Source organism: Alternaria arborescens (genome assembly GCF_004154835.1).
Source record: "Alternaria arborescens strain FERA 675 chromosome Unknown contig_25, whole genome shotgun sequence".
Taxonomy (NCBI): domain Eukaryota; kingdom Fungi; phylum Ascomycota; class Dothideomycetes; order Pleosporales; family Pleosporaceae; genus Alternaria; species Alternaria arborescens.
In genome coordinates, this window is record NW_021167880.1 from 227,873 (window position 1) to 254,545 (window position 26,673).

General features: G+C 51.5%; 8 protein-coding genes across 8 annotated transcripts; 4 read left to right on the forward strand and 4 right to left on the reverse strand.

The window, feature by feature from the left end:
• Positions 1-1,695: 1,695 nt before the first annotated feature.
• On the forward strand, positions 1,696-6,958 carry AA0111_g9175 (hypothetical protein; the record flags this gene model as incomplete). The annotated part of the gene is made up of 2 exons (XM_028655704.1): positions 1,696-5,601; positions 5,651-6,958. The coding sequence occupies 2 exons, from the start codon at positions 1,696-1,698 to the stop codon at positions 6,956-6,958; spliced, it is 5,214 nt and encodes a 1,737-aa protein (XP_028503269.1).
• Positions 6,959-7,735: 777 nt separating this feature from the next.
• Positions 7,736-11,030, reverse strand: AA0111_g9176 (Uncharacterized protein; the record flags this gene model as incomplete). Its single annotated transcript, XM_028655705.1, has 4 exons — positions 7,736-7,903; positions 7,966-10,483; positions 10,529-10,793; positions 10,841-11,030. The coding sequence occupies 4 exons, from the start codon at positions 11,028-11,030 to the stop codon at positions 7,736-7,738; spliced, it is 3,141 nt and encodes a 1,046-aa protein (XP_028503272.1).
• A 611-nt stretch (positions 11,031-11,641) lies between these two features.
• Positions 11,642-14,248, forward strand: AA0111_g9177 (hypothetical protein; the record flags this gene model as incomplete). Its single annotated transcript, XM_028655706.1, has 2 exons — positions 11,642-11,803; positions 11,852-14,248. 2 exons carry the CDS (start codon positions 11,642-11,644, stop codon positions 14,246-14,248), a joined length of 2,559 nt encoding a protein of 852 aa, XP_028503271.1.
• Positions 14,249-14,570: 322 nt separating this feature from the next.
• AA0111_g9178 (Ribosome biogenesis protein) lies at positions 14,571-16,120 on the forward strand (the record flags this gene model as incomplete). The annotated part of the gene is made up of 2 exons (XM_028655707.1): positions 14,571-14,673; positions 14,841-16,120. The coding sequence occupies 2 exons, from the start codon at positions 14,571-14,573 to the stop codon at positions 16,118-16,120; spliced, it is 1,383 nt and encodes a 460-aa protein (XP_028503268.1).
• A 460-nt stretch (positions 16,121-16,580) lies between these two features.
• Positions 16,581-19,751, reverse strand: AA0111_g9179 (hypothetical protein; the record flags this gene model as incomplete). Its single annotated transcript, XM_028655708.1, has 7 exons — positions 16,581-16,856; positions 16,941-17,237; positions 17,580-18,220; positions 18,282-19,039; positions 19,091-19,194; positions 19,257-19,330; positions 19,388-19,751. The coding sequence occupies 7 exons, from the start codon at positions 19,749-19,751 to the stop codon at positions 16,581-16,583; spliced, it is 2,514 nt and encodes an 837-aa protein (XP_028503267.1).
• Positions 19,752-20,635: 884 nt separating this feature from the next.
• Positions 20,636-21,490, reverse strand: AA0111_g9180 (Phosphomannomutase; the record flags this gene model as incomplete). Its single annotated transcript, XM_028655710.1, has 2 exons — positions 20,636-21,095; positions 21,144-21,490. The coding sequence occupies 2 exons, from the start codon at positions 21,488-21,490 to the stop codon at positions 20,636-20,638; spliced, it is 807 nt and encodes a 268-aa protein (XP_028503318.1).
• A 561-nt stretch (positions 21,491-22,051) lies between these two features.
• AA0111_g9181 (hypothetical protein) lies at positions 22,052-24,418 on the reverse strand (the record flags this gene model as incomplete). The annotated part of the gene is made up of 1 exon (XM_028655711.1): positions 22,052-24,418. The coding sequence occupies one exon, from the start codon at positions 24,416-24,418 to the stop codon at positions 22,052-22,054; it is 2,367 nt and encodes a 788-aa protein (XP_028503319.1).
• A 397-nt stretch (positions 24,419-24,815) lies between these two features.
• Positions 24,816-25,285, forward strand: AA0111_g9182 (hypothetical protein; the record flags this gene model as incomplete). The annotated part of the gene is made up of 5 exons (XM_028655712.1): positions 24,816-24,843; positions 24,892-24,987; positions 25,040-25,067; positions 25,130-25,193; positions 25,241-25,285. 5 exons carry the CDS (start codon positions 24,816-24,818, stop codon positions 25,283-25,285), a joined length of 261 nt encoding a protein of 86 aa, XP_028503320.1.
• Between the last annotated feature and the right edge of the window lie 1,388 nt (positions 25,286-26,673).

Consider the following 26,673-nt stretch of genomic DNA (forward strand, 5'->3'; position numbering starts at 1 on the left):
AACCGTCTGTGAAGTGGAGAGGAATACTTTGGCTGATCTTGGGTGCGGTTTCTCCCTGCTTTTGCAGTGGGAGAGAGCGCAATGATTGGTCGTACATTACATGTTTACGTGATGTTTTTTTTTCGTGTGCTGCGACGCTGGCTTGACGACATCCGTTGAGACCAAAAGTCGAGGGCGCTTCCGGTGTTCATGTCTAGGTTGCGTACCTAGAATGTCACAGTACACGGTATTGTGCTGACATTGCGCCCTCTCAGTAACCTAGCTGTTAATGACTGTCTGCACGGCATGGTTGAATTACAAGCAGCTCAGTTATGTTGGAGCCGCAATATCCTGTTCAGGGATACATGCACGCTTATCGCATGTTAAAAGGAAGCAACTGAACACCTTACGCAAGCTCTTCTACCACAATGCTGTGCACAAGAGCACATAGCAGAACTCCTAGAAACACTCTTATTAATAAGGACGCCCAAATCATGAATGTTGCATAGAACACTTGTGTTACTCCTTTCTAGCAGGCTAAAGAAGAACATTGTTAGTAATTGTTCGATTGTTTCCTTGAAGAGGGTACTCTGACTAGTGGAACTAGAGACAGTTTTTCTTCCATCGATGGATACATGTTTATTACGCTGACACTCTACAAAGTAATATTCGAAAGATGCGAAACTTGAATTAGCAACTATCTGCAACAAGCCTGCCACCTAAAACAAGTGGATCACGTATCTTATCGGAGCATTTATGTTCTTTTTGATGCACTCATAGCTATCTTGTACTCTTGGCGCCGCGAGCATCTCGAACCCCACCACCACTTCTCGTTGAGCTGGCTACGCATACGTAAGAATACGACGTCAATCGCATGAGTCTTTTAACCATCGCGTCTCTAAGTTGAGGCTTCTGTCTTATTGTTATAACGCACCCTTCAGGAGTCGGGTGTGGATGGATCCACGCTCTCCTGTTTGGGACTAGCTTCTTTTGTGCCACGTGGAAACCCCATCATCATGGTCATTATACCTGACTCTGAATACCATTGAAGGATGGCAATGGAACAAAGATGCACATGGAACGATCTTAGGTCAGCTGCATCTACAGATCTACCTACCCCTGGATACGTAAAACACGGCTATCCTTGGAAGGAAGTTTAGCACGACCCGCTAGTGCTGGTAGAGGCTACGGGCTGGGGAAGCGGGATGCTATCATCCCATACCCTTCAAGAAGCACGGATGGATAAGCAGGCCGCGAGAGAGCATGCGGATCATCGAACCTTGGCCCAAAGTACCAAGGCGGCATACATTGCATACACTGAGTATATCGACATGTGTCTGCTGGCTGCAAAGGCCAGACCGTCGCCGCGTGCCGCCCCATCAAGAGCGGCGCCGGTATCCCGCTTCCTAGCTGCATGTTAACGACGGAGTTTAGATGGACCGTGTGGGCTCCAGTTGTTGATCTGACACAGACAGTTCAGAACCTCTCACAAGCGCGCCGTATCGGGAACCAGTCCGCTTGCTTTTCAGGCTGAAACATATCAACTCGTCGACTCGGGGCACCACTGGCCTCGACACCGTCATTGGCCCAGACGCCTTGTAATCGAGAGCAGCCGAGTGTGAGTTGGCAACCCTTGTTGGTCGAGATTGGACCACCTCTTCCTACGACGTTGGCGCTGCCTTGCTTTTGCGCCCTTGCGCTCGCCGACTATGGGATATGGATTCTGATCAAGCGCATGAATATGCATTCGACCCCGGCCTCTCTGTTTCACACTGGCTGCAGTCGACTGAGCTCGACCATGCCGACCAAGAGCTGGGAACCTCGCCCGAGCACTACTACTCCGCCTATACTACGACCGAGCACACAGCACCTCCCTCACCGCAACGCGGCATCGACATGCCCGCAACGCGGCCGCGGCAGCCCATGACGAACGGTGCGCGCACAACACCCAAAGCGACCCCGAGGTCTGCTTCTGGTCCTGCATCGCCGCCCGCAGCAACTCGCTCCTCCCCTCAGGTCTCCAACAAGGTCCGGGCCCTGGCAGAGCGGTTCGAGCAGTCGCCCGGAGGCAGCTCGACGGCCTCTTCGCCTGCAGTGCGCTCGAGATCTAGGACACCGAGCCGGGCTGGGGCACACGACTCGGCCACCAGACGTACGAATGCGTCCATCTCGTCGACTGCATCGGCTGCACGCCCAAGCAAAGAAGCCTCGTACGGACCGCACAAGTTCAACAACCTGAAGCCGCGAGACCGCCCACAGCCCGCCCCAGCAGCTACCCGAAGTGCGCGAAGGACAAACGGCAGCAGGAGCAGCATCGACCAGCACGTCTCGTCAACGTCAACGCCCAAGAAGGTGACCTCGCCGAATCGGGCGTCAGCACCAAGCGGGAGGCAGCTGTTCGGCGAAGTGCTGACTGGGCAGGATGCATTGTCGCCAGGCTTCGGAATCCCCGTTTTCGAGAACCCACACGGAGACACTGCACAACCCTCGTCCTCGTTCAGCAGCTCGCACCATGGACGGTCCGCGAGTACTGCGACATCAGCCATGGCCGACGACGCGCAACCCACCACACGTCCACAGGCACATGCGCAAGAACAAACTACAGCACGGTCGCCTCAACGGCACACGCCACGTTCGAGGATTCCAGTAGCGACACGGCGTTTGAGCGCCGGCTCAGACTCCAACTCGTCGACACGGTCCGTCAAATACACGCCAACCCGCGCAATGAACCACAGCAACCGCGCCTCGCCGACGAGAATGGACAGGGTTCTGGCTGCGGCCGTCGCTCCAGTCTCCTCCCGAGGCACAGACCAGTCAACGCTCCCCGCATTAGCTTACCGTGGATATCGCGAGAGAGGGAAGTCGCCCTTGGGTGCGAGAAGCGGACCAAGTGTTTCTGCCGTCGTCAACGCCCCGCCTCCACCAACGTCGCCTCGCTTGCGCAACTCAAGAGAAAGACAGCCGCTCCAGCCTTCACCCGCATCCCGCTCGACAAGTACCGGCCCCCATGGTGAGCAGGAATATTTTCCACTTGCGAGCAGCTTCGATCCCCCACAAGAGCAACCTGCGGGGCTACTCGACGTTGCTGAGATCGAGCAACCCCATGATATCCGTGCGCAGACGCAGCGCATTCCACGGGATGAGCATTCGTCACCCTCGTCAGAGCAACAGCACCTGAGCCTTCAGACATCTAGCTTGTCCGTACCAGTTCTCGGGCAACCAGCGTCAGCCGTGACCGACTTTGACGAATCGCCTGTGTTGGGTCTACCAGGAAGCTTCATTCTTACGCCGCCTACCGCGCATCCCGAGCCGGAGCAACAGCTCTTGCAGCCACACGTTTTCCACCCTCCGCCGCAGAGGCCTGCTCCGCAATCGCCTGAGATGGAGAAGTCGGAGCTAGGTGTCAGAGAATCAATACCAATTATGCTTAGCGAGGAGCCGCCATCAGAACCATGGGAGGCCGACTCGGAGAGCTTCAGCGCCGGCCTCAAGGCTTTGTCATACGGGTACACGTCCGACCAAGCACACGACACTAGAGACATGCCGTCCATGTCTCGACACGATACAAAAGGATCGCCAGGAGATTTGCTTCCTAAGCGGGACACCCTTTATCCGGATGACTCAGCCAGCGTCGCTCCCTACCGAACACTTGGATCACTGACGCTGAACAATGAAACTTACAGTGTTGTGAACTCAGTTTTGAACATGTACCATCAATCGCCAGTTATTTCCCCTGAGTTAGCATCGATATCCAGAGAAAGGGTGCAGCAGGTCTCACCCGTCATCGCACAGCACAAAGATTGGGCATCGAAAGAGTCCACAGAATCATATCTCGCTCGGTTGCTGAGCGACGCTAATGGTTCAAAACACGATAAGGAGAGGCCTGAGCCCGAGAGAGTAGCATCCCCATCGCGTCCAGACTCATATACGCCGCAGCTGCAGCAAGGCACACCAGAATCACATGTCGGCGGCACGGCGATCATTTATACTTCGTCCTCGCGGCGCTATTCACGGGAATCGGCAGGCTCTACCACCACAACCATACAGGAAGATGCGTCTCATTCTGGCAGCTCTTCTGGTGACCCTTCTCACAATGCACTATCACGAACGTCAACGGATGAGCATAAGTCAGTTGCAGCTAACCGCATTGAACTTCCACAACTTGCATGGACCAATGGTGGACTTGGACTTGACTTACAACACAGTATGCCGCATTCACTTCCAGCGCCTCCCCGTCCCAACTACTCCCCACCGCCTCCCCCTGTGAATCCATCCATTGATCAGCAACTCTCCTCTCGATCCAATCCGTACAACTCTACGCCACAACATCAACAGCTCTCACGACCCATGCTCAACGACGACAAATTCGAAATGCACCCCGCTCGGTCACGCACTCCTGTTCTTCACGTTCACGAACAAAGTCTCGAGGACCGATATGGTACCCCACAACCTATCGAATCTACTGTAGATGTGCCATGTGAAGCCGAGCAAGGCGAAAACGGTCAGCCTGACCCTGCCAAGCAAGCTCTAATAAAGCGATATCGCACCTTACAAGAGCTGCTTCACACTGAGCATCAGTTCTGCATAGACATGATGATCGCGCACAACATTTTTGAAGCAACCGCGTCGAATCTGATGAGCGAGAAGGAAAAGAGATTGCTGTTCAGCAATTGCAAGGAATTAGAGAAGTTCTCTCTGTCGCTATTTCGTGCCTTCAAGAAGGCTGCGAAGCCTATTGTCAACTACGAGATATCACCCCCAAGTGGACCCTGGAACCGTGATTCCTCCGACGGTAAATCCTATGACTCCGGAGAATCACCAATGCATGCTCGGCGACCATCTGAGGATTCCCCGAATCAGTTCGAGAATTGCACTCTGGAAAATGATCGATTGACCACCATTGGCCAAGTTTTTCTCGATAACAAGGAAAAGATGGAGCGGCTCTACACGACATATTTCCTTAATCAAGATAATGCTAGTGCTTATATCAAGAAGAACCACGGCAACGAAACTCTATCTGGATGGGTCACTGCTTGCTTCGAGCAAGTAGAGAACATGACTCAAGCCTGGGACTTGGACTCTTTGTTGTTGAAGCCATGCCAGCGCCTGTTGAAGTATCCATTGATCCTCCAGTCCTTGCAAGAAATTACAGATCCAGACCATCCCGATCTACCGAAAATCAAAGAAGCTCATGAGGAATTGAGAGCAATGAGTCAGCGTATCAACCAGGCCAAGGCACGTTCCGATACCTTCCGCGCTGCCGCCTCTGAAGGCAAGAAGGAGAAGAAAAGCGGACTGGGCAAGACTTTTGTCAAGGCTTTTATTCCCAAGGTCGATAAGAGCAAGGCATATGACGAGGCCGACAAGACCTTCAAGGATCAGGACTACAAGTCTAAAGAGCAGAAGTTCGGAGGGCACTTTTTCCAACTTCAGATTGTTATTCGTGATTTCGAACAGTATCTTGATTCGATTACGGAGCATTACCTCCAGCTCAATATCGTGTTCTTGGGTTTCATCACCGTCTGCGAAGTAGCGCCATCTGTGTACCCAGAAATTGAGAGTACGTGGCGAAAGTGGGCAATGGCCCATTTCGAGCTGCAGAACAAGGCGTTGGAAGAGCACGTAAGTACCAGAAGATCGAGCCATTAACATTCAGCTAACCATCTCACAGAAAGCTGCTGTTCGAAGCCGGGTTTTGAAGCCTGTAGGCGACCTCTGGGAGATGTGGGTCTCTTATCAGAAAACTATCGAGCAACGCAAGAAATACCTGCTGTACTACGTTAAGCACAAGCAAGCACTCGACCGTGGGGAAAAGATCGACCCCGACATAGAGGAGTCGTCCAAAAAGTTCAGTACGATCAATGACACTCTCAAACATGAGTTGCCTCTTCTCTACGAAAGAACAAAAGGCCTCATGCGCACGCTCATGACTCTGTTCATGTGTTTGCAGAAGGATTGGTACAAGACTTGCTCGAAAAAGATCCTTCCGCTCCTTGAAAGCGAACCCCAGCACACGACATCCCTTCGTTATGACTTAGAATCGTACGTCGAACGCTTCCACGGAGACTACAAACCGATGCAGGATCTTGCAAACAGACTAGGCATCATCAACCGGAACCTCCTGGTTGACATCTCCAATATGACGTCTCCCGTTCCAACGCTCTCTTCCGACGGTGGTGCGTCGTCACGCAACTCATCGTCGCGTCGTACTGAGTCCATCGGGAGCGAGGCATCAATGCTCGACTTAAAGACCCGCAACAGTGGTGGATATGCACCTCGATCACATCCACGAAGTCTCGACAACCCACCGCGTTCTTCCCCTGCAGGACCAGCGTATCCTTCTCTCTACCCACCTAACACATCAGGTCGGGCTGGTCCGGGACCTACTTCATTACGGGAAGCCCGTGCACTCAGCCCTACATCTGACAACAGTGACGCCACTGTAGTTCGCAAAGAGCGGCGCAATACTGGTCCCTCTCGCAACAACCATAACTACATGAATCTGGACGGTGCAGTAGACATCGAGCACTCACCGCTGAGCGTCAACGCATTTGATTTCCCACCTCAACTTGGTCCATCCTTCCTCTCACCTTCGCAACCCACCATCCACACTTTCTCTGCGCCTACCTCTCAGCCAGCATCATTACCGGGATCTACTCGTGCATCTGGTGTCTTTAACTCAGCTCTGCCAATGTCGGATTCTCCTGCCCGTGGTAGTGTTGAGGATCTCCCTACTACACCTGCGGACACCGACGAGCCAGAAGTACTCTTCTTAGCAGCCAGTCTCTTCGAGTTCAACATTGCTCATGATCGGCGCGAAGGCGGGATACCATATCTCGTGTATGTACCGGGCGAGATTTTCGATGTTATTGGTATGAAGGGTGAGCTATGGCTTGCGCGGAATCAAGACGATCAAACAAAAACAGTAGGATGGATTTGGGAAAAGCACTTTGCGCGTATCTTACCCGAAGATGCATAGTTCGGCTTCCAGCAGTTGTCTCACCACGAAGATCAGAATTTGCTCAACTCAGGTTTTGTTGGGGGCGTTTTCGGCGAATATGCCACCAACCTAGCGGCGTTGCGTGTGTACGTTCCTTATCCGTTCTGGTTTCTTTCTTTATGTGATTCCCCAAACCCCACCTTCTTACCATTCGAATTTCGACCGAACTCACTTTTACATTGGCATTCTCCGAATATGCAAAATCTACGACCGCGGCTGCTGAGGGCGGGAGGCATTGCTGGCGTCTACCCTTTTGAGAGCTAACTTCCTTGTATGTATTTACGAGAGAGATGATTTACACCACTTTTTGAGGGATTTGTTCAATCTGGCACGATTGATGTCAGACTTTGGTTGTATTTCGCAATGTGGTTTTTCTCGTTTCTTGTTTGGGGAAGGAATTTTCGTCGCATTAGTGTATAAATATGACTGTTGAGAAGATCTTGAATGGACTATCGTTCTGTGTTGTTGCAACTACTCGACCCACACATTGAATACCTTTTAGTGATATATCAAACGGATTATCTAGCAGAAGAGGTAGCACAAAACTTTGTCGCACTAGACGTAAAGTTAAAGCTACTCTAAACGTATTTACTGCGCATTCTCTGCGATAAGCCAAGTAAATAAAAGTCTATGTGTACTCCTACCAAGAGCATTTCGTACTACTTATAAAGAAAGGGTGGTTGTATAGAGAGCAGGCGACACAGAAATCTTTATTCATCTGGTGGTGAGCATGGGTTTCACGGTGGTCTATAAACCCTACTCCTCCATTTCTGATCCACTTTCAGAGTCGTCTTCACTACCTGACATATCTTCGTCATCGTCCTCATCATCCTCTTCACCCTCAAGACCGTATGCGTCTTGGAAATCAGCTAGCTGCTTGATCTCGATCTTGAAGCCTGCGTCTTCAAAGTCCTTCTTGAGGCCCTATATAGAAAAGTAAGCAGCGTTTCAGAGCAAGACCTAGAGGTGAATAACGAGGAACTTACGTCAGTCATGATACCACCGCATGTTACGACTAGATCCGTCTTTTCTGGCACAAACACACCAGCTACAACCTCGTTCAAGATGTTTTTGACGTCTTCTTCAGTCACCTTGCGCACCTCGCGAAGCGCCCAATCCTGCCAATCCTTTCCAACACCACGCGTAACAAGATCAATGAAGGAACTCCTAGCAGCGTCGACAATAGTAGCGCGCTCATCGACAAAGTCGCGCACGATACTAGAGATGGCACCTTCGAGAGCCAGCTTCTCAAACTTCTGTGTACCGTCGCCGTATTCCTTGATGACTGTCTTCGCTTTGTTGTACGCGGCAAATACGTTGGGGGATTTGGAAATGCGGAACTTGAGTAGGCCTGTCTCGGGGTCGCGGAAAAAGTTGCTGCCGTATGCAAGACCTGTGCCACGGATTGATTGCCACATGGGGCCTTCGACGGCATCGAGATAGGCCAGTGCGACCATGAGTGGCGGAAGTTGGGCGTTTGTATACCCCTTTGGTCCTTTGGATGTGAGTACTGCGAAGGAAGAGTCGATGGGCATGGGGATTATGTAGTGGGTGCCGCCTGGGTTACGGCCGATATCTGATAGGAGTGCATTGCGATCATCGATTGGGTTCACAGTCGGCTCCGGGCCGGGCTTGAAAGCGTCGGTGAGATGTTTGAAGGTGGATACTGGGTTTGGCAAAGTCTCGAGATTGGCGGTCACGAGAATGCGCATGTTGGCAAAGGTCAGTAGGTGCTTTCGCAAGGCTTCGAGCTTGTCGAGAACCTGTTGGGGTTCCGTCTTGAGCAATTTCAGGATGCGCTTTAGGTAGAGACCTTTGACTAATGTCCCAGTAGCGCGAACAGCTGAAGCGGCATCGTAGTGTATCATACGATCAACTGCAAAGCTCATCGAGTTGCCGTCACGCTTCTCTTCGGGCACATCCGCAAGCATCTTCTTGACTGCAGAGATGATGCGCTCAGTGTCGAACACTGAGTCAACAAGCATTGATCTGAGCCATAAGACGACCGTCTCAAACTTGTCAGCCTCAGCAATGAAGGGAATATAAATCATTTCCGAGCTTCCGATATCAGTACCACGGTCCATGGAGTATTCAATCGTATCCTGCTCAAGCTTGGTGATGACCTCTTCAAACTCGATGCGCTTTCCATCCTTCATGATAGGAGTAGCGAAGAAGTTGGTGAGATACACACCGAGCAGAGGCTTAAGTTCCGTTGGTAGCGACGCGGTTCCGAGCGCTAAGCCGAAGTGCACGAAAGAAGTTGGAATGTGTTCAAAGTGGATGAATAATGGGAGACCATTCTCATCCTTGTCCACAATCTGCTGGATATTGTTCTTTGATGTACCTAGCTTCTTTGCTAGTCCAGAGCGTGCTGTTGTAGTCTCGTAGAAGTGGATAGACTCGGTGCTTGGAACCTGAACACCAGCAATTATCTCTTCTGGAATGGGCTTGTCGTTCTCCTCTTGGGCTTCCTTGAGTTTCTGTGCCAAGTTCTTCAGTCCCTCTTCACCTAGCTTTTCTTGTTGTGCCTTGACTCGTGCAATCTCGTCTGCTTTAATCTTATCTGACAGAGCCTTTGAGGGTTTACCGAGAATGGAAACGTGATGAGCATCTACCATCCACTTGTTCAGATACGCTCGCCATTCCTCTTCGGTCCAGTTGTCCAAGGTATCGAATACGTCGAGGGTGGCCATGGCGTCTTCAAGATGAGTTCCATTTCGGTCACCGAAGACGTGATCTTTGATAATCGGATCTTTGTACTCATCCATACCAATCTCAGACATATAGCGAGTTTGACGCTTGAAACGATGGAGACAGTCTTTAAGATAGCTCATATCAAGCGGCTTGGAAGCGTGTTCTTTGAGGATTTCGAAGAAACGTTTCTCTGCATCTGCCAGCTTATCTGTCTCTACAGATGACAGGGTCCACCAAATTATCATGTCGGTATGTCCTTTGCACCAAAAGTAGACCATACTTGCAAGATGTTCCTTCTCCACAAGCGTGTTTACTAAGACCGAAACAGATGAACCAGCAAGGTAGTTGAGCAGTGTGTTGATGGCAGTCTCTCCGAGATCGTCGATGGTTTTGGGCCCTAGGAAGGCGATTTGAACCTCGCCCATTGATTCGTCCTCTTCTGGGAACTCGACCGTGTCAACGATTGTTTTGCTTAGTGGTGGAGTCTGCTTCGACTCGACCCACGGACGCTTGAAGGGCGCACTATAAGCCGGTACGCGGTCAACGATCTGGTCCTCGAACTTGTCCAGTACATCCAGAAGATTTGGATGATCCACCTCTCCGATCAGCACAAGTCTTATGTTTTTAGGTTGGTACATGTCTCGATGAAATTGGCGGATGCGCTCTGCGGTAGAAACTCGTAGGTTCTCCATCAGGCCGCCTGTCTCCATGCGGAAACCGTCGCCTTCAGGATAGAGGAGACGGCGCATCTGGAGATCCATCAGGTCGCCCTGTAAGTTTTGACGTCCTTGCATTTCAGAGTAGACAACACTTGTGTTGTTAGCAGACAACGCACAAGCGTCAAGAAATACTTACCCTGCGTCTTCTCCTTTGCCATCAACGTGATGAACCTCAGTGTAGCAACCGGCATCGGTGAGTGTAGGTACAATAAGATGATCCAGGTAAATAGGCAGTAGCTGAGCGAAACCTTCCCAGCCTGCCGTTGACAGAGTATACACTGTTTCGGAGACGTCCGTCCATGCATTTGTGTCGGAGTATGATCGGGTGGCAATCTTGTCTAGTACACCTTTGAAAGGATATCTCCGTGAACCCATGAAACAGAGGTGCTCAAGGGTATGCGCTACGTCATTTAGTAAACATCTGTAGAACACGGGTGAGAATACTCACGTGCGCCCGAATCATCGTGGATCTCGGTGGCCACTGCGAAGTTTCCGTATACTTTCGGCCCCTTGCGATCGACTACGACTACCCGGAGACCTGTTCGCTGCGATTCATACTGAGTGAAAGTGGCATCAGCGTAGTTTGCTTTGAATTGCTGCAGCTTCTTGAAATGCGACTCGTGCTGTATTGACCCCATGATGTCGAATTTGAAGGAGAGGGGGTACGGCAAAGCGAGGCTGCTGAAGTATCTTTCTCCGTTGCGCAGGCTGCAAGCGCAGGCCGCTTTGTCCGAATTGGTACTACCATTGTTTTGTTAGCTGACTTGTCGTACATAGCCGATGCATGCTTGCATTCGATATGCGATACTAGCGCTTGAAACCAGATGTCTAGTGTAATGGGAAAATGCAAGACTCACGAGAGGATAAGAAGAAGTGCGAGTAGCAGAAAGCCAGCCCGGCCAAGGAAGAAGGGAATAATCGAAAGCAGGGTTTGGAAGAGGCGAGTTACCGAGCGATAGTACTGCGACGTCACGAAGATGGTGCTATAGTGAATATACTAAGTAGCCCTGATCCAGATTTGTCTCCTGTTATTGTCATCAAACGCACATGTGCCAGGTTCTTCAATCGACCACACGCCTTGAGCGTGGCGGGGTAAGTGTGGCGGGGCAGGGGACGCATGCGTTGACGTCGCTTGGGTGTCCGTGCAGCTTCAATGTTGGTCCTGCAACGTTGCGGCTGCCCTCGCTGCGAATTAGCCTACCCTTGTGCTCTTCTTGATATCGACATGTCAATCGCCCCGTAATTACAGATGCCTTCGCAAGTTTCGGATCATCAGCTAGGCGACGCGCTGCTCCAGTCAGCCGCACACGGAGCGTTTCCCCAGGATGAACATGTCGCGTCTGCAACGGTACCTTCCAGCGCACTTCCCAAGCTGCTCGAGGTGGTCGCCAAGGCACGAGAAGACACAGAGGTGCGTGAAGCTACCATGTATCTCTGGCGGCGCTGACTGTGTTGCCAGAACGAAGTACGCAAACTCTCAACAGAAGCCGCGCCGGACGTCGATGGCTGGATAGCACAGGCACGCAAGCTGCAGGACGACATCAAACGCTCGCAAGAAACGGCCAAGGATATCGTAAAACAAGCCGAAGCTGGCAAAGAAAACACCGCTCGCGTCCAGGATGCCGCAAGCAAGGTCAGCCTGTTGCATACCGAGATTGCATACAATGAGAGCTTGGCGCAAGCGGTGGAGCAGCTGAGAGATATCTCGACTCTGCTGGACTCCGCCCAGAATGCTGCTGTACATGGCCATGTCATACACGCTATACAAATATTGGAGGACGCAGATGGCGCCTTTCAAAGACTGGGGCCTTTCACCACCACGAGAGTAGTGGGTGTGTTGAAGAACAAGGAAGAGCAGCTGAAGAAAGCTATCGTGGAAACCGTGACAGAGTCATGGAACGGGCTGATTTCGGTTGACAATACCAGCCACAGAATCGCACTGCATCAGTCCATCGAACGCGAGGCCAAGGTCGATATCAATACAACCGTCGAAGCGCTTACAAAACTGGGGCTTCTTGATAGCTTCGTCACCCGCCTAAGCCGTGATCTTGACAGAGTCATAATCTTCCCCCGCCTTGCCATGGGTACCGACCGCGTCGTGTCCGCATTTGAAATCCAAGAGGACGTCATTCAACGTGCTGGTCCGGTCAACGATGGTAGGATAAAAGCTACCTTAGAGGATATCCACTTGCTCGTCGAGTTTCTGAGCACGCGCCTACCGCCTAGCATTGCTGTTCCACTATCATCCAAAGTTATTCCGATCGTCGCTTCTCGTCTGATCTCGAACCTGCTTTTGCCTGCCGTGCCATTATCCACAGAAGGAATCCCGCACTTTCAAGAGTCGCTCTCTTATGTCTTGGGCTTGGTCGAGTATCTTGATGAGCTAGGCTGGTCTGGCCAGAATCGTCTAGCCGAATGGGTGGATAAGTCTGCCGAGATATGGCTTGCTAAACAGAAAGAGCATGCGATTTCCCGAGTGCAGGCCATGTTCCCAAAGACTGTGCGAGAGAAGAAAACGGTTGAAAGGGTCGAGACGCAAGTCATCTCAAAAGGCGATGCATTGCATGCCGGAGATGAACAGGAAGACGACTGGGCTGCTGACTGGGACGAGGAAGGAGAAGTCACAGAAGAGAAAAAACAGACTGTCGAAGATGAAGAAGAAGATATGAGCGCTTGGGGTGAGGATGATGATGTGGTCGATGATGAGTTGAAAGAGCAGGAGACCAAGGAAAAGCCAGCTGATGCAGAGGATGCAGATGATTGGGGTGCAGATTGGGACGATGAGACTGACATCAAACCTGCTGCATCGCCAAAGCCTGCAAGAACCATACCAGAGCAACCGAAAACAAACGGAAAACCTGCATCTCAAAAACAGCCCGCGAATCAGGAGGTCACACTTCGAGAAACATACACAGTAACGGCGATTCCGGATGCTATCATGGAAATCATCTTGCAGGTCATTGCAGAGGTAGACACGCTGAATTCCCCCGAGATCGTCAAGTCCGCAATCGCACCCGCAAGCGGAGGCCTATACGCCATTCCTAGCCTCCTCCTTGCAATGTACCGAGCTACTGCTGTGATGCATTACTCTAAAGACGTCGCAAGTAACATGCTCATCTACAACGATTGTCAGCGGCTGTCAGATCGTTTGCGACTTTTTCTCCAAGACCAGGCTGAGAAAGATCAAACATCAGCATTACCACAGCATTTGCAACCATCTAAACGTCTCAAGCCGATGCTCGAGTCTGACATCAAGTCAGTTGACGGATTTGGAAAGCGTGCGTATGGACGCGAGATGGAGTCACAGAGACAAATCATCAGGGATCATCTTGAAGACGCGCAGGGCTTTCAAGGATGTACTAATGTTCCCTTTGCTACGGTCTGTGATGATGCTATCGCCACGACTATCGACCGCATAGGTGATGTGAAGCGACAATGGCAGAATGTCCTCTCTCACAGCGCCCTACTCCAATCACTTGGCTCACTGGTATCAGCTGCCCTTACCAAATTTGTCACCGACGTCGAGGACATGTCAGATATCGCAGAAGACGAGTCAAGAAAACTGCACGGATACTGCGTGTCACTTGCTACCCTGTCCCAGCATTTCCAAACAGAAGATGGTAATGGAGAGACGAGAGATATGGCCGGTATTTACACGCCCAATTGGTTTAAGTTCCAATACCTGAGCGAGATATTGGACAGCAGCCTTGCAGATATCAAATACTTCTGGACAGATGGTGAGCTGAAGTTGGAGATGGAGGCTGACGAGGTTGTGGGCCTGATCGAGGCGCTGTTCGCGCCTAGCGATCATCGGAGGAGAGCTATTGCTGAAATTAGGAGGACTAGTATGACTTGATGAAATGATATACCCTTGAAGAGAGCACAGCTATGCTCTCGTGAGCGAGTTCATATTGTTCTAGATGTGAGATGACCCAAGTCTGCAACAAGTGTTCTGCATAAAACTCAAACAACATATGACCTTGTAAGTAACTGCAATCAAACTTGAGTAAATACGGCAATTGCAACTGTGAAGTCGTACGTGAGCGGAGGTCTACGAACGCCGACTGGCTGATTCTCGCCGCGCTAACCGCATTCGAAAAAAAGTTCGAGATCCCAAAATTTCCAAAGCTTCACGACTTCAACACCAACCAACATATATCTCCGAACCCGCCGACGCCATGGATATCGACGCAACAGAAACCAAGGTGCAGATTCGCCTTACGACACGCGATGCTAGCCTACAGATTTCGGAGGAGCCGAACATCCTGTTAGTTCAGACATGTAAGTAGAACTATCGCAAGCCTACTCGCTTGTCGCGGCTTTGTGTTATCCGCTGCGATACAGTCGCGCACACATTGTGAGCCGTCGCGACTATATCAGCGTATTTCTATCGTCGCATTACCTTCGCCGCTCCTTTGATACTGTAGCTAACGCAAATGCGCCTCTAGCCCTTACACGACACAAGCTTTCAACACTTGTGAACGAACTTTTACATCGCGATGACGACAGTCGCATACCGTTCGACATCTTGATCAATGGCGAATTTCTCCGGACCACAATCGACGAGTTTCTCACGAAGAATGGTATCAATGCTGAATCGACGCTGGACGTTGAATACACGAGGGCTTTGGTCCCACCACTGAACGTCACAAGCTTTGAGCATGACGATTGGGTTTCTGCTGTGGATGTTCTATCGGGGGTACAAAGTGGGCAAGAGAGAATATTGAGCGCGAGTTACGACGGGCTAGTAAGAGTGTGGAACACTTCAGGCGATGTTTTGGCGACTTCCGAGGCTCCCAACAACGGTGGTCGCATCACAAGCCTAAAGACGGCCAAGTGGCTGTCGGAGAAGAAGATGGTGGCTGCAGGTCTGGACAACACGGTCCGTGTCTACAAGTACGATGATGACGCGCGAACCATTACAACGGCTCTCGAGTTGTTCAATCATCGATGGGGTGTAGAAGACGTCGCGGTTCATGGCCCGTCTAGCCGAATCCTTTCTGCTTCTTCGGATACCACCATTTCGCTCTTCTCGAGCAATGCAAAAGAGAACCCAGTCGCACCGCCAAACTTCCTGCCGAGCTCAAATGCTGCCTCCAACAAGCGACAAAAGCTCTCAAAGCCCGATCGCACGGTTCCCGCTCGTGGCGCTCTCGCTACGTTTAGCGGTCACAATTCACCGGTATCGAGCGTCATATTCAAGCCGGATGATGCTACAGTCGCATACTCAGCATCTCACGACCATACGCTCAAGACATGGGATCTGCCTACCCAGTCGTGCGTTGACACTCGAACGACTGGTCACTCGCTTCTTTCCCTCTGCGCGATTCCCTCCCGAAATCTACTTGCAACCGGTACCTCGGCACGACACATCACGTTGATCGACCCCCGCGCGTCAGCTACCCAGATCAGTGTCATGACGCTCCGAGGCCACAAGAACGGTGTTGTTTCCCTGGACACAGATCCTTCTTCTGAATACAATCTGGCTTCTGCTTCGCACGACGGCACAGTTCAAATTTGGGACCTCAGGAATGTTAGTACAGGTGGACAGGTTGGAGAGGGAATGACTGGTGAAAGCGTGTACACGATTTACAGGCAAGGACGCGATGCTGCAAAGAGCCATGGTGAAGGTGCCAAGGTCTTCAGCGTACGGTGGGATCGTGCTGTGGGCATTGTGTCGGGAGGTGAGGATAAGCGGGTGCAGATCAACCGCGCTCTTGGCTCTTAAGGGTTGGAAGTCCTCGCCGGTGGAAGTGCCGTTACAAGGGTGTTCAGGCGCATATCGTAGATACCATTCTGGCCAGGGAAAAGTGTAGCTTCAATTCTCAAGCGCGTTGCCCTTTGTCAACTCTGACTTGACTCTGGTGATACTTCTGCAGTCGAGACGAGTCGCACTGACTTCCATGCTCTTGTGCAAAACACTATTTTTCCCATGTGTATAGAAATCATCAGACGGGTATCCTATAGCAGCCTCCGTCGTCCAGCCGCATTCATGCCTCTCCCTACATCCCTCTCTGCTGATGCCCTGCGTGTGTAGCAGTGCCCATGGCCTCGTAGTCCTACACTCTGTGCTCAGCCTAGGCTTATCGTGGTAGACTGTTATTGCGCTCGCAAGCTCCAGCCTGAAAAACTCAATTTCCATCACGCTCAACCGTCCAACCAAAAATCTCATGCACAACGTTCCAAGCTCATACCAGGTGTCCTGGCAACAGGAAGTTCGCGACCCCCTCCTTGACCGCATACTCATGCTCACATGCTCCACATACTAGCTTGCCCTCTTGTATACATGTCTCGAGTAATATCCTGTGTAGATCCTTCGCTGTCTGGCTAGGCTCCTCTTCTACTTGTTCAGTTGCTGTTGCCGGTGTCGCATCCGTGGTATCTAACGCAGAGGCAGAGGTAGAAGAAGGCTCGACAAGGTCGGCGGGTGTGGGTGCTGTTGGTGGAAGTTCAGGGAGACCGAGCTATAGTGTATATACATTAGCCTCTGTTTCGCAAGCCTTGCGGTCGTCGTTCTTTTAATTGTAGATCTTGAGGGTTTCGCATACCTCACTGCATATCGCCCTCAACTCATTCCACATCAACCTCGGCAAGATGTTTTTGAGAAAGGCTAGGTTGACGTCTGCTTCTACAATTTCGAGTTCGGCGTCGCGCGGGTGTAGGGGGAAGGATGCGGGGTTCGTTTTGCAGGTTTTTATGGCGCAGGTGAGGAAGTTCAAGGTGAGGAGCTTCATGTTGTGGCGTTCGATTATGGGTACCGGACTGTTTGAGAGTTGTATCGCTTTGAGCGTTTCGTGTGTTGTCCTGGAGTGGAACTGGTTGGCGGGCAAGTTTTGGCCAGCGGGCTTTGCGACACACAATTTTTGGCGCGAATTCGAAGGTCGGGTTATTGGTGGGGTAAACACGCTAATGCAGGGCTTAAGTTTATGCTTAAGTTCCCATCTGGATCGTCGTGTCGCTTTCCTATTGCTTCCATCGAACCTTTTTTATTGTTGTCATTCGTCTGTACTAAAGACACACAAGATTGTATCTGGTTTGCGTGACAGCAATGGCAGTCTTTCTACCCACATTCTCTCCCTAGGATGGCTTTCTCTATCCACGATACGACACCAATACCTAGCCTACCACTTCCCCACATCCTCCAACACTAAATCTGTCGCCCTCTCACTCAACAAAAATGTACTAACCGCCGGGAATGCCCCGGGACATCTGGGAAACGCACTGGCGTCTACAACACGCAATCCCTGAACTCCTCTAACTCTCAACCTCGTATCTAGTACAGCCATAGGATCAGAGTCTGGCCCAACCTTATTCGTGCTTGTAGGGTGGTGACCGAAAGCCTGGTCTTGTATCCAGTCTTTGTCAATTTGCGTGTCTCGACAATAGCCTGTGTCAAGAATGTCTTCAGGTGGGCAAGGGGGAGAAACAGAGATTACAGGACCAACTGGCGCTTCGGTAGAAGCAAAGGCTCTCCGCGCAAAAGCAACTGTGTCGAGCATGGCATTGAGATCTGTTTCTGCACCCTCGGCAAAATAGTTCAGATTCACTTCCGGCGTATCGGTTGCGTTTGCTGATTGGATCTGTACGTAGCCGGCGGTATTCTGGGGGTGGATTTTGACTGTTGACCAGGAGAACGTGGAGGGAGGATAGGATGTACTGTTGAGAAATTCCGTGGGTACGAAACCGGCGAAAGCCCTGCCTATGCCGGCGAACATAAGCATATCTCTTTCGCCTTCGACTGCGTGGGGAGTCTTGATGAGGAAGGCGTTTGAGTTTGAGTCACCTCGCGAGTATGGCCCTTCCCCCTTGTACCAGAGATCAAGACATGCTAAACATGTGCGTACGAAATCAGCATTTGTCTCATGCGCAGTCCGTACAGAGACACTTACGATCGCCTGGAGCACCGTATGTACATTGTGGAGCATCGGGATCAGGCGCTGCCGCCAAGCTGACCTGAGCGTTTCCGTAGACGGGTATCTCGTAATTGTCCTGGAGATTGCGTCCCACTCCTGGTAAGTCAGAGACTACGGGAATGTCGTATTTCTCGAGGAGAGTTTTGGGCCCGATGCCAGAGAGTTGCAGAATCTGTGGGGAGTTGAAAGTACCGCCAGACACAATGACCTCTTTTCGAGCGAAAGCTTGATGTAGAGTGCCTGTGCTGGAAGCGTTGCGACGTGGATCGGCCTTGTATACCGACTTGCCTTGAAGATATTCGACTCCAACTGCTCGCGGCTTCGTATCATTACCACTGCAGCTATCGAACAGCACCTTCGTGGTCAAAGACTCGAGTTGGAGATGCAGCGTTGCATTCGTCAGATTACGCATTTCCAGAACACGATCGCGTGGACTGAAGCGCCTCCAGTTCGGTGTAACGTGATAAGGCAGTGACCATAAACCCTCTGACTGGTCACGCATTGGATCCAGGTAGTTACCATCGCTAGTGAGATAGTCCAAAACCTTTTCTGGATCCTTTCCCACCAATCTCAAGCATGCTTCGAAGACCTTGAAGCGAAGTGTTGAAGCTGCATGAGTGGCACGGTCGGCAATATTGGTCTGCAGCCAGCCTGTGAAGCCGTGGCCGGGAGTGTCTTTGTCAAGGTAGTTGTTGTGCTCAATCTTCTCAAAGTATTCGCGCATCAGTTTGGCGCTATAGGGATATTAGCACCGTCTGCAATGATTAGGATTCTCAACAACTCACCTCCAGATACCATCTTCAACTCCTTTGTCAAAAAAATCCCAGTCGCTATCACTCGGCAGGAATGTCGCGGCGGCATTGATTATCGCGCTTCCACCCAGCGTAGCCTAGACTCGGTAACTCAAGTCAGTGTATCTATCCTGCACGGGTTTCTCACGACATTACTTACACCCCTTGGGTAGAAAATACCCAACCTCTCAGCATTTACGTGTCCTTCAGCACTGGGGTCTTTCCCAACCCAATCTATCAACAACGTCAGCAATGAGTTCGTATGCGCTCTACACTCAAGACCAAACTCACACTCCCCATTCTCCAATCTCCAAACCAACAAGTTATACCTTTTCAGCCTCTCTTCATCATCACCGTGCTTCACAAAAAAGTGCCAAGCTACATTCGCGTTCGAGAAGTCATTCAAAGCAAGTGCCTGAGTACGAATGTCGGACGAAGCATCAGATCCCGCTTCAATCAGCAGAACAGAGTAGCCAGCGCGAGCTAGATTTGAAGCGATAGTGCCGCCGCCCGGGCCACTGCCCGTGACGATGTAATCGTATGTGTTTGAGGAATTGGAGATAGACTGTGGTGAAACACAAGAAGCATGATGAAGAGGAGAGGTTGAAGTTAGAGTGGGAAGCAGACCGAGCAGTGGAATTGCAGGGATTTTCATGACGGAGAACGCATCAACTTCGACGATACGTTTTGGAGGCATCTAGGCACAGAGACCACTATTTGTAGTCTCTCAGACATTCGAAAGATCTCAACCCCTCCTCCTCTTTTCCCTTCCTTGGTGAGGTGCAAAGCATCTAGCGTCTTGGTTTTGTGAAGTTCGGCCCATACCTTTTACCCGGCATGAACGACTTTCCGAAACCGTCTTAGAAACAGGTCGAAAGTAGGGAGGCTAATTCCAATTGGCTACGAGGCTACAGGGCGTATGCAGGTCCTCAATCTGCCCCCGCACCCGAGTAGTGACAGTATCATGGCGCTGGGCGGCGTTTTTGACGTTCGGGGCATGGTTTGGCGAGGTGGATGTGGATCTCAAAACTGTGTTTGGACAATATTTGGTAAACACTTGATTGGTACATTGCAAGCTCGCTGTTGTGGACGGAGAGAATGCTATTCGGGATTGAAGCTGCTGGCCGTGAAGCAAGGCGTTGTCTGACTAACATCTTGTCAATCTACCGCATGCAGGCTTCGGTGGTTTAAAGTTTCGACAAGCGGTCTGGCCAATGTCCTTGGAACAATTCTTCCTGGTTCGTTGTCAACAAATTACTGTCGTGTCAGCAGCGACTATCTCCTCTTTCAGGTTATAGATCGTATAGTCTGACTGAAAGACACGGGATTGAAATCTGCCGATGCAGAGATGCGAACAAACAAGACTCGGCCCATAAAAGCTACAGTTCATAGATCCTAGGGTTAATGGACTGATATAAATCTTGTTCGCATTATTTATCGTGTCGCTCCATCGCCGGTGGAATTGATCTCAAAGAGAACAAAACTGCCATGCCGTCTCCGACTCGACAATATCGCCCCATATGCCTTCGGTTCATCCTACTAGAAGCTCTTCAACAGCTCCTGAAGCTGCGCATAGGTGTCGTCTGGGTTCTTGACCTTATGTCCGATAGTCCGCTCATCGCTGTAGATCTCCCAGTCATTCCCGCCCTCGTAAGCCTTGTCACCAAAGAAGTGGATCTTGTCGTAGACAACACCAGAGAGACCCTTCTCTGCCTCAATGTGACGTAGGCAGTAGGTCTTGTCCCAGCCAGTAGGGAAGACGTCGAAGGAAATCTGACCACCAATGGAGTATGTAAGGCCGTAGTCTGGGAACGCTTCCTTGAGCTTCGCAACCATGGTTTCCCTGACCTTATGTTGGAGATCGTACTTTTGGTATTCGTTGCGCTCTTCAGTGGATGCGTTACGGCCGATAGGAGAGACGTTGATCATGCCATTGCGGAACTCGATAAAGGTACCGCGCTTGATGGGGATGTCGAGGTCGGCGATGTAGTGGAGGATCCTATAAACCTACATCAGCAATACTCTGCAGCATTTTCAAGTCACATACCACTTGGCAAGAGCCTTGTATCTGTCTTCACCGATCCATGAGATGAAGCTCTGGCTAGCCAGAACCTCGCCCATACGGATGGCTGTGAGACCGTTCTCGGCGAAGCAAAAGTCGAACAGCGAGGTGACATCCACGGGTCCTCCAAGTTGTTCTTGCTGTTTGACGAGGTTGGAACCGCCAACGAAGCCGATGGCGCACTTGTGACGGAGTTCTGAGAGCAATTGCAGCATCTGCGGAGTGACGAGCTGGCGCGGCTTTGTGAGTGTGTCGTCGACATCGAAGAGAAGAACAGTGTTCTTGACCGGACGCTGGTCAAGCGGAGGGTAGACAGCAGCTGCGGCGGCCATGGTGCAGATGTTGTTTTGTGGTCGTAAAGTGAGCTACGATGGGGCGGATGTGCAAACGAAAGACAGTCAATTGGAGTAACCCGAGAGTAGCAGTTGTTCGCAGGTGCAGCAGGAGAGTATATGTTTTGGAGGGGTTCCTGCAGGGATGGCTGATCCTCACCGCAGTTTCGCGTTGGCACGCGCGTGGGGTTGAGCTAGCGGTGCCTGGACCCTGACTTAGTTTGGTACCTGAATGCGTACGACTTCAAGGCAATATTGACACGTCTTCACTAAATCTCAGGATCTGCGTCACATTAGCATCATGTTCTATCTGTATCGACACTGTGTCCACTTGGACGCTGTTAAGTCGTGAACGTGCAACGCTGAGCCACCTTGTGTTGACAGAAGCGGAATGGCTTCCGCTCAAGCGCGTGTCAGAATCTCTACATGCAAGTGGACACTACATGAATACGAAGAGAACACATAGTGCTGAACAAGCCATACATGCCTTGTGGACATGCATGTCTTCTTCATGTTGAATGAATTCTAAGAATAGGTATTCCATTGCATAGCTCATGTTACTTATTCCAGCGCATCGACTTCCTCTGCTAGCGCCCTCCATCGTCCCTTTCGCACGCCGGAAGGCATCACCATCAATACGTCTCTAAGGGACTCTTGCTCGTATTCGAGTCGCTCCAACGTAATTGCCTGCAAGATATAGCTTGCGACCGTATTACTTGAGAGCGGCGGATCTCGCAGAATTTGGGTCATCCTATCAATCGAAAGCCTCTGGTAATACCACATATGATAAGCGCGAAGGTGCGTCACGGTTGCACGTATACGCGAGGGTGTTGTCGAGGAAGGCGATGGGATGGTAAGTTGAAGATGCTCTTGTGCCCATGTTGTCGCCAAGTTGTATTCGGGTGCTCGTGATGGCTCGTCCAGGAGACCAATGTCCGGTTGTGGTGTTGGGATAGGCCCGTTAGGTTCGTGAAGGTCAGGGGAAGTATGCTCCAATGCTAGGCCGTTCACATCTTCTGTCAACCTTCCACTGTCGTCTAGAGTCATACGTCTGAGTGCATCTTCAAGTTCTGGGTCTGCAAATTCGTCATCATCAGCTTTTTGCCTCTGAAAGGAAACACCCTTGTCTTGACCCTCTAGCTGCGCACCAACATCTTCTTTAGACAGTGCAGAGGGTAGTGTTTCTGTGTCTTCCTCTTGTGATGTCTCAGGCAGTTTAGGGTATCCAAAATTAGTATGGTCGAGCCGGGAGAGGTTCACTCGACCAACCCGCTTTTCAGGAGAAACTATGCTTTCAGCTCCCATTCTCTCCGTCTTTTCTAGATCACTGCTCCGGGTGGATTGGGACACGTGGGTCTTGTCCGCGCCACCTGCAGAGACAATTGTCGATTTTGCATACAGTGATTCTTCGAGTTGATGGCTGTCAGCAAATTCCTCTGTCGCTGTCTCGTACCCTTCGGTGTCTCCTTCGTCTTCTTGTTGGTCTTCAGCCACGTCAACTGCGGACTTTACAGTTGTGTCTGCTACGTCCTTGGACTTCCTGATTCTCTTGCGGGATTCCTTGGGCCTTGGTGAAGGCTTGTTATCAAAATCGCAAAGAGCTACTGGAGGAGGGGTCGGCTTCATCCGTGTCCTTTTCCATTCGAGCATATGATACAGGCGAAATCCAGCATACGCGTCAGCAGCTGCGTAGTGTATCTGCTGCACATCTAAAGGAAGACTCCAGTCACTTTCCCGAACGCTAGGTGTTGTTTCGGAGTCGTCGGCTAACTGCTCGCCTTTATACAAGGGCAGCTGCAGATGCTGCAGCACTTGGGAAGCGAGGTTCACAACCCTCTTTGAGACTTTGCTAGGCTCTACCCCGTACCACTCAACTAGGTTATGCAAGCGGCTCAACTCAAAAACCCCCTGAGGCTGAACATTGAGGTACTTCTCTAGGCGCGTGAAGTCGCCCTTGATAGACACACCTACTTTGTAGATGTCTGGTGATTCGAGAACAGCCTTCAGACTGGGAGGCATTAGTTGCTCCGCTTTGCTTCCGGAGAAAAGCGACACATGAAAGAGTGCGATTCGATCTTCGCAAGCCAGCTGAATCAATGAAGCATTCTGCTTGATCGAGTATGGATTTCCACGAGGCTTCCATTCAATGTCGAAGCCAACTACCTTCTCTTGTAAAAAATACTTAGCCACCCTTTCAGCAACATCGAAAGACTTGCAGTAATGGGTGGAGAGAGATTCGCCATCAGGTCCTTGATAGAGTTTGGCACTCCAATAACTGTCCCGTGTGTTGGGAGCGGCAAGCATAGCAGCACGCAACCTTTCCTCTGGGATCTGATATGTGAGAGAAACGTGTTCATCTGCATTGTCTTCTTCGTTGTCCTTGGATTCGGTCTCGGTCTCGCGCTGAGATGAAACACCGCTAGAATCGTCGCTCTCTGAAGTGCCCTCTACAGCAACTCCCTCGGTGTGTCCGGTAGCTTCGTTTGCTTCGTTTCGAGTGTTCGGAGAGGACTCGTCAGTGCGAATCGTTGCAGCTGATTCATCTATACGTGAAGACACAGTCTCGGTGGCTTCGTGGATAGAGTCCGACTTAGACGCTTCGGCCGCCGCTGTCGTCGCAAAACGTAGTCCATGAGCTGGATTCCATAGTCCCACCCGCTGGAATCGGTCAGCGCCTGGTGCTGGGGGAGTCTCAGTAGGTCGTACGTGTAGCGTAGCCGATGCTTGACTTTTGCAACGAGGGTCTTCGGCCATGGGTACTGCCTCTTTGGAAATAGGCTGGCTCACTGAAGGTTGTGGCCCCGCAGCAGGGGTTTGATGGAGTCTTCTAGGAAAGTTGTCGCGTCTGGTAGCAGGCCGTCCTCGCTTCCAGCAGCAGGTCGAGGCGGGGGGAGTAGCAGACGTTGAGCGTAGTGAAGTGGTGTGCATTGCCCTGCACTCTCCAATACGCAACGTATGCGTGGCGAATGTACGGCGCTTTACAGAGGGTAGGGTGTTGGCGGATGTCTCATGGCAAACACGCCGCGGGGCATCTGACGCGCTCAGCAGAGAGGCGCGTCGACGGAAGAGCATAACACTCCATGGTAGTGCTCCCACTAGGCGCTGACAGAAGAGGATAGTCGTCACGGATGCGAGTTGATCGTGTGTGGACAAGATGTTTGCTGCCTGTTGCTTCGCAAGCACTGGTTGGCTAGCGTGTCGCCTGTGAAAGATGGTCCTGAACGCCAAGATATCGAAACCAATCACCACCTTGGTCTTACCTGCACCTCAAACACGACCTCTATATTCAACATCCGATACTCAGCTCACAAAAAAACACGCCACCATGTCGCTCGAGAACCTCCTTCCGCTAGGTAGGCCTTGATCGCAAGCGAGTATCGGTTATCGACTAACCTGTGTAGAACTCATCGACAAATGTGTAGGTTCGCAGATTTGGGTCATTATGAACGGAGGGAAAGAATTCACCGGGAAGCTGGTTGGATTCGATGACTACGTCAGTAAGTGAGGTTGAGTGAGACAACGTGGACGGAACTACTCTAACAAGAACAGACATGGTCTTGGAGAACGTGACGGAGATGTGCGTAGCTTCCAAGGTTCTTTCATGTTCGACACGGACAAGTGCGACTGACACGACGGCAGTGACCCGGCAGAGGGAAATGTGCAGCTGCCCAAAATCCTATTGAACGGCAACAACATCTGCATGGTATGGGCCGCCCTGTCTAGTTTGTGCGCCAGTACTGACATTTCCAGATGGTGCCCGGAGGAGATGGGCAGACAGTTCTGGAGGACGAGTAGGGCCGATGCGAGCCAACAAATGCAGCATCGTATGATTTCAAACCACATTGCGACGACGACACGGCCAGCAGTGCGGTTGGTGCGCCTAGCCCGGCATCGTCTGCTGCCGAGGTTGGACAGGTCACGAGGCAACGCCGATGAAAAGGCTGACGAGCCGTCGGACGCGATGTTCACGCTGGGGTAGATTCAAGGCGGTTGTAATGACGCCCAAGGGTCCAGTATGCCATCACCATGGAGCTTCAGATGAGACATAGCGCAATGTATTCATGGATATGCGGCCGTCTGTCATACTCACGTGCGTGCTCTAGCCAAGGACGGCGTTGCTTCAAGAGGAAATGAGCAACGCAGCGTTCCGCTCCGCTGGTGATGTCGAGTTGGGCGGAAGTGGGCGTGCCCAGATGTCCTTTCCCGCCCCTTGCAGCGCGTTGATCAGCCATGGCCAGGTCAGGGTCAGGGTCAGGGCGATAGGTGACGGGTGCAGTGAGTGTAATCAAGCAGAGAAGACGACGTGCAACAGCGTGAACTACAAGGCTTCGTCGCGTGTTGACGCATGGGAATGTTAATCGCCGATGCAGCCCGTTTTAGGGCTTTTCGGGGGTTTGTTGTTCGTTCGCACACGACGCCGCCATCTGCGTCGCATCGCAGATCGAATGTCTGGTGTTCGCTTAGTTGGAGGAAAAAGGCCATGGATGACGAAACACAGATGCGTTTGTGTCAGCTCAACGTCACTTTCTCCATGGACATGCTAGCCAGGGCTGGTGGACGAGGGGCTATGAAATTGCAATTACGGAGCACCGTCAGCGCAGGCAGCATGCATGGCAGACTGGGACGTCGCCGGCTCGTGTTAACCGGCCCTACTGTAGGTACCGGCGTTTCGTCGATCGTGCCTTTGTCTGAGATGTTCTGTAGAATTGACAGCATCACCCGCCTCCCGCACGCCCTCGCAGCCTATCAGTCGGCGTCACATCCAGGAAGAGATTCCGCATCAGTCTGCTCTCCGTGCGGATGAGGTGGCTGGAGCGTTCCCTCGCACCCTTGATCGTCCCCTGTTCGCGCTCGCTGGCCGTCCATTGCGTCGATCGCCCTGCTCTGATCTCGAGAGCCCTGGGCCGGGCCCTTAGGAGGTATTGCTGCACAGTCACACATTATTTTCCTGCTTCCTTTGCTCCCGTCTTTACCACCACCACCTCCTCAACATCATCGTCACGACTCCCGCTGCCACCTTCACGCCCACTCGCTCTGACTCGTCTCCTGCGCCAATTGCAACGCCCGCCATGATTGCGCCGAATCCTACCCACTACTAGTCCAGTCCCTTCTCCCTGGGTCTGCACCTGCACCGCCCTCACCCGGAACTGCCTACTCTCACCGCAACCCAAGCCTCGTGCGAC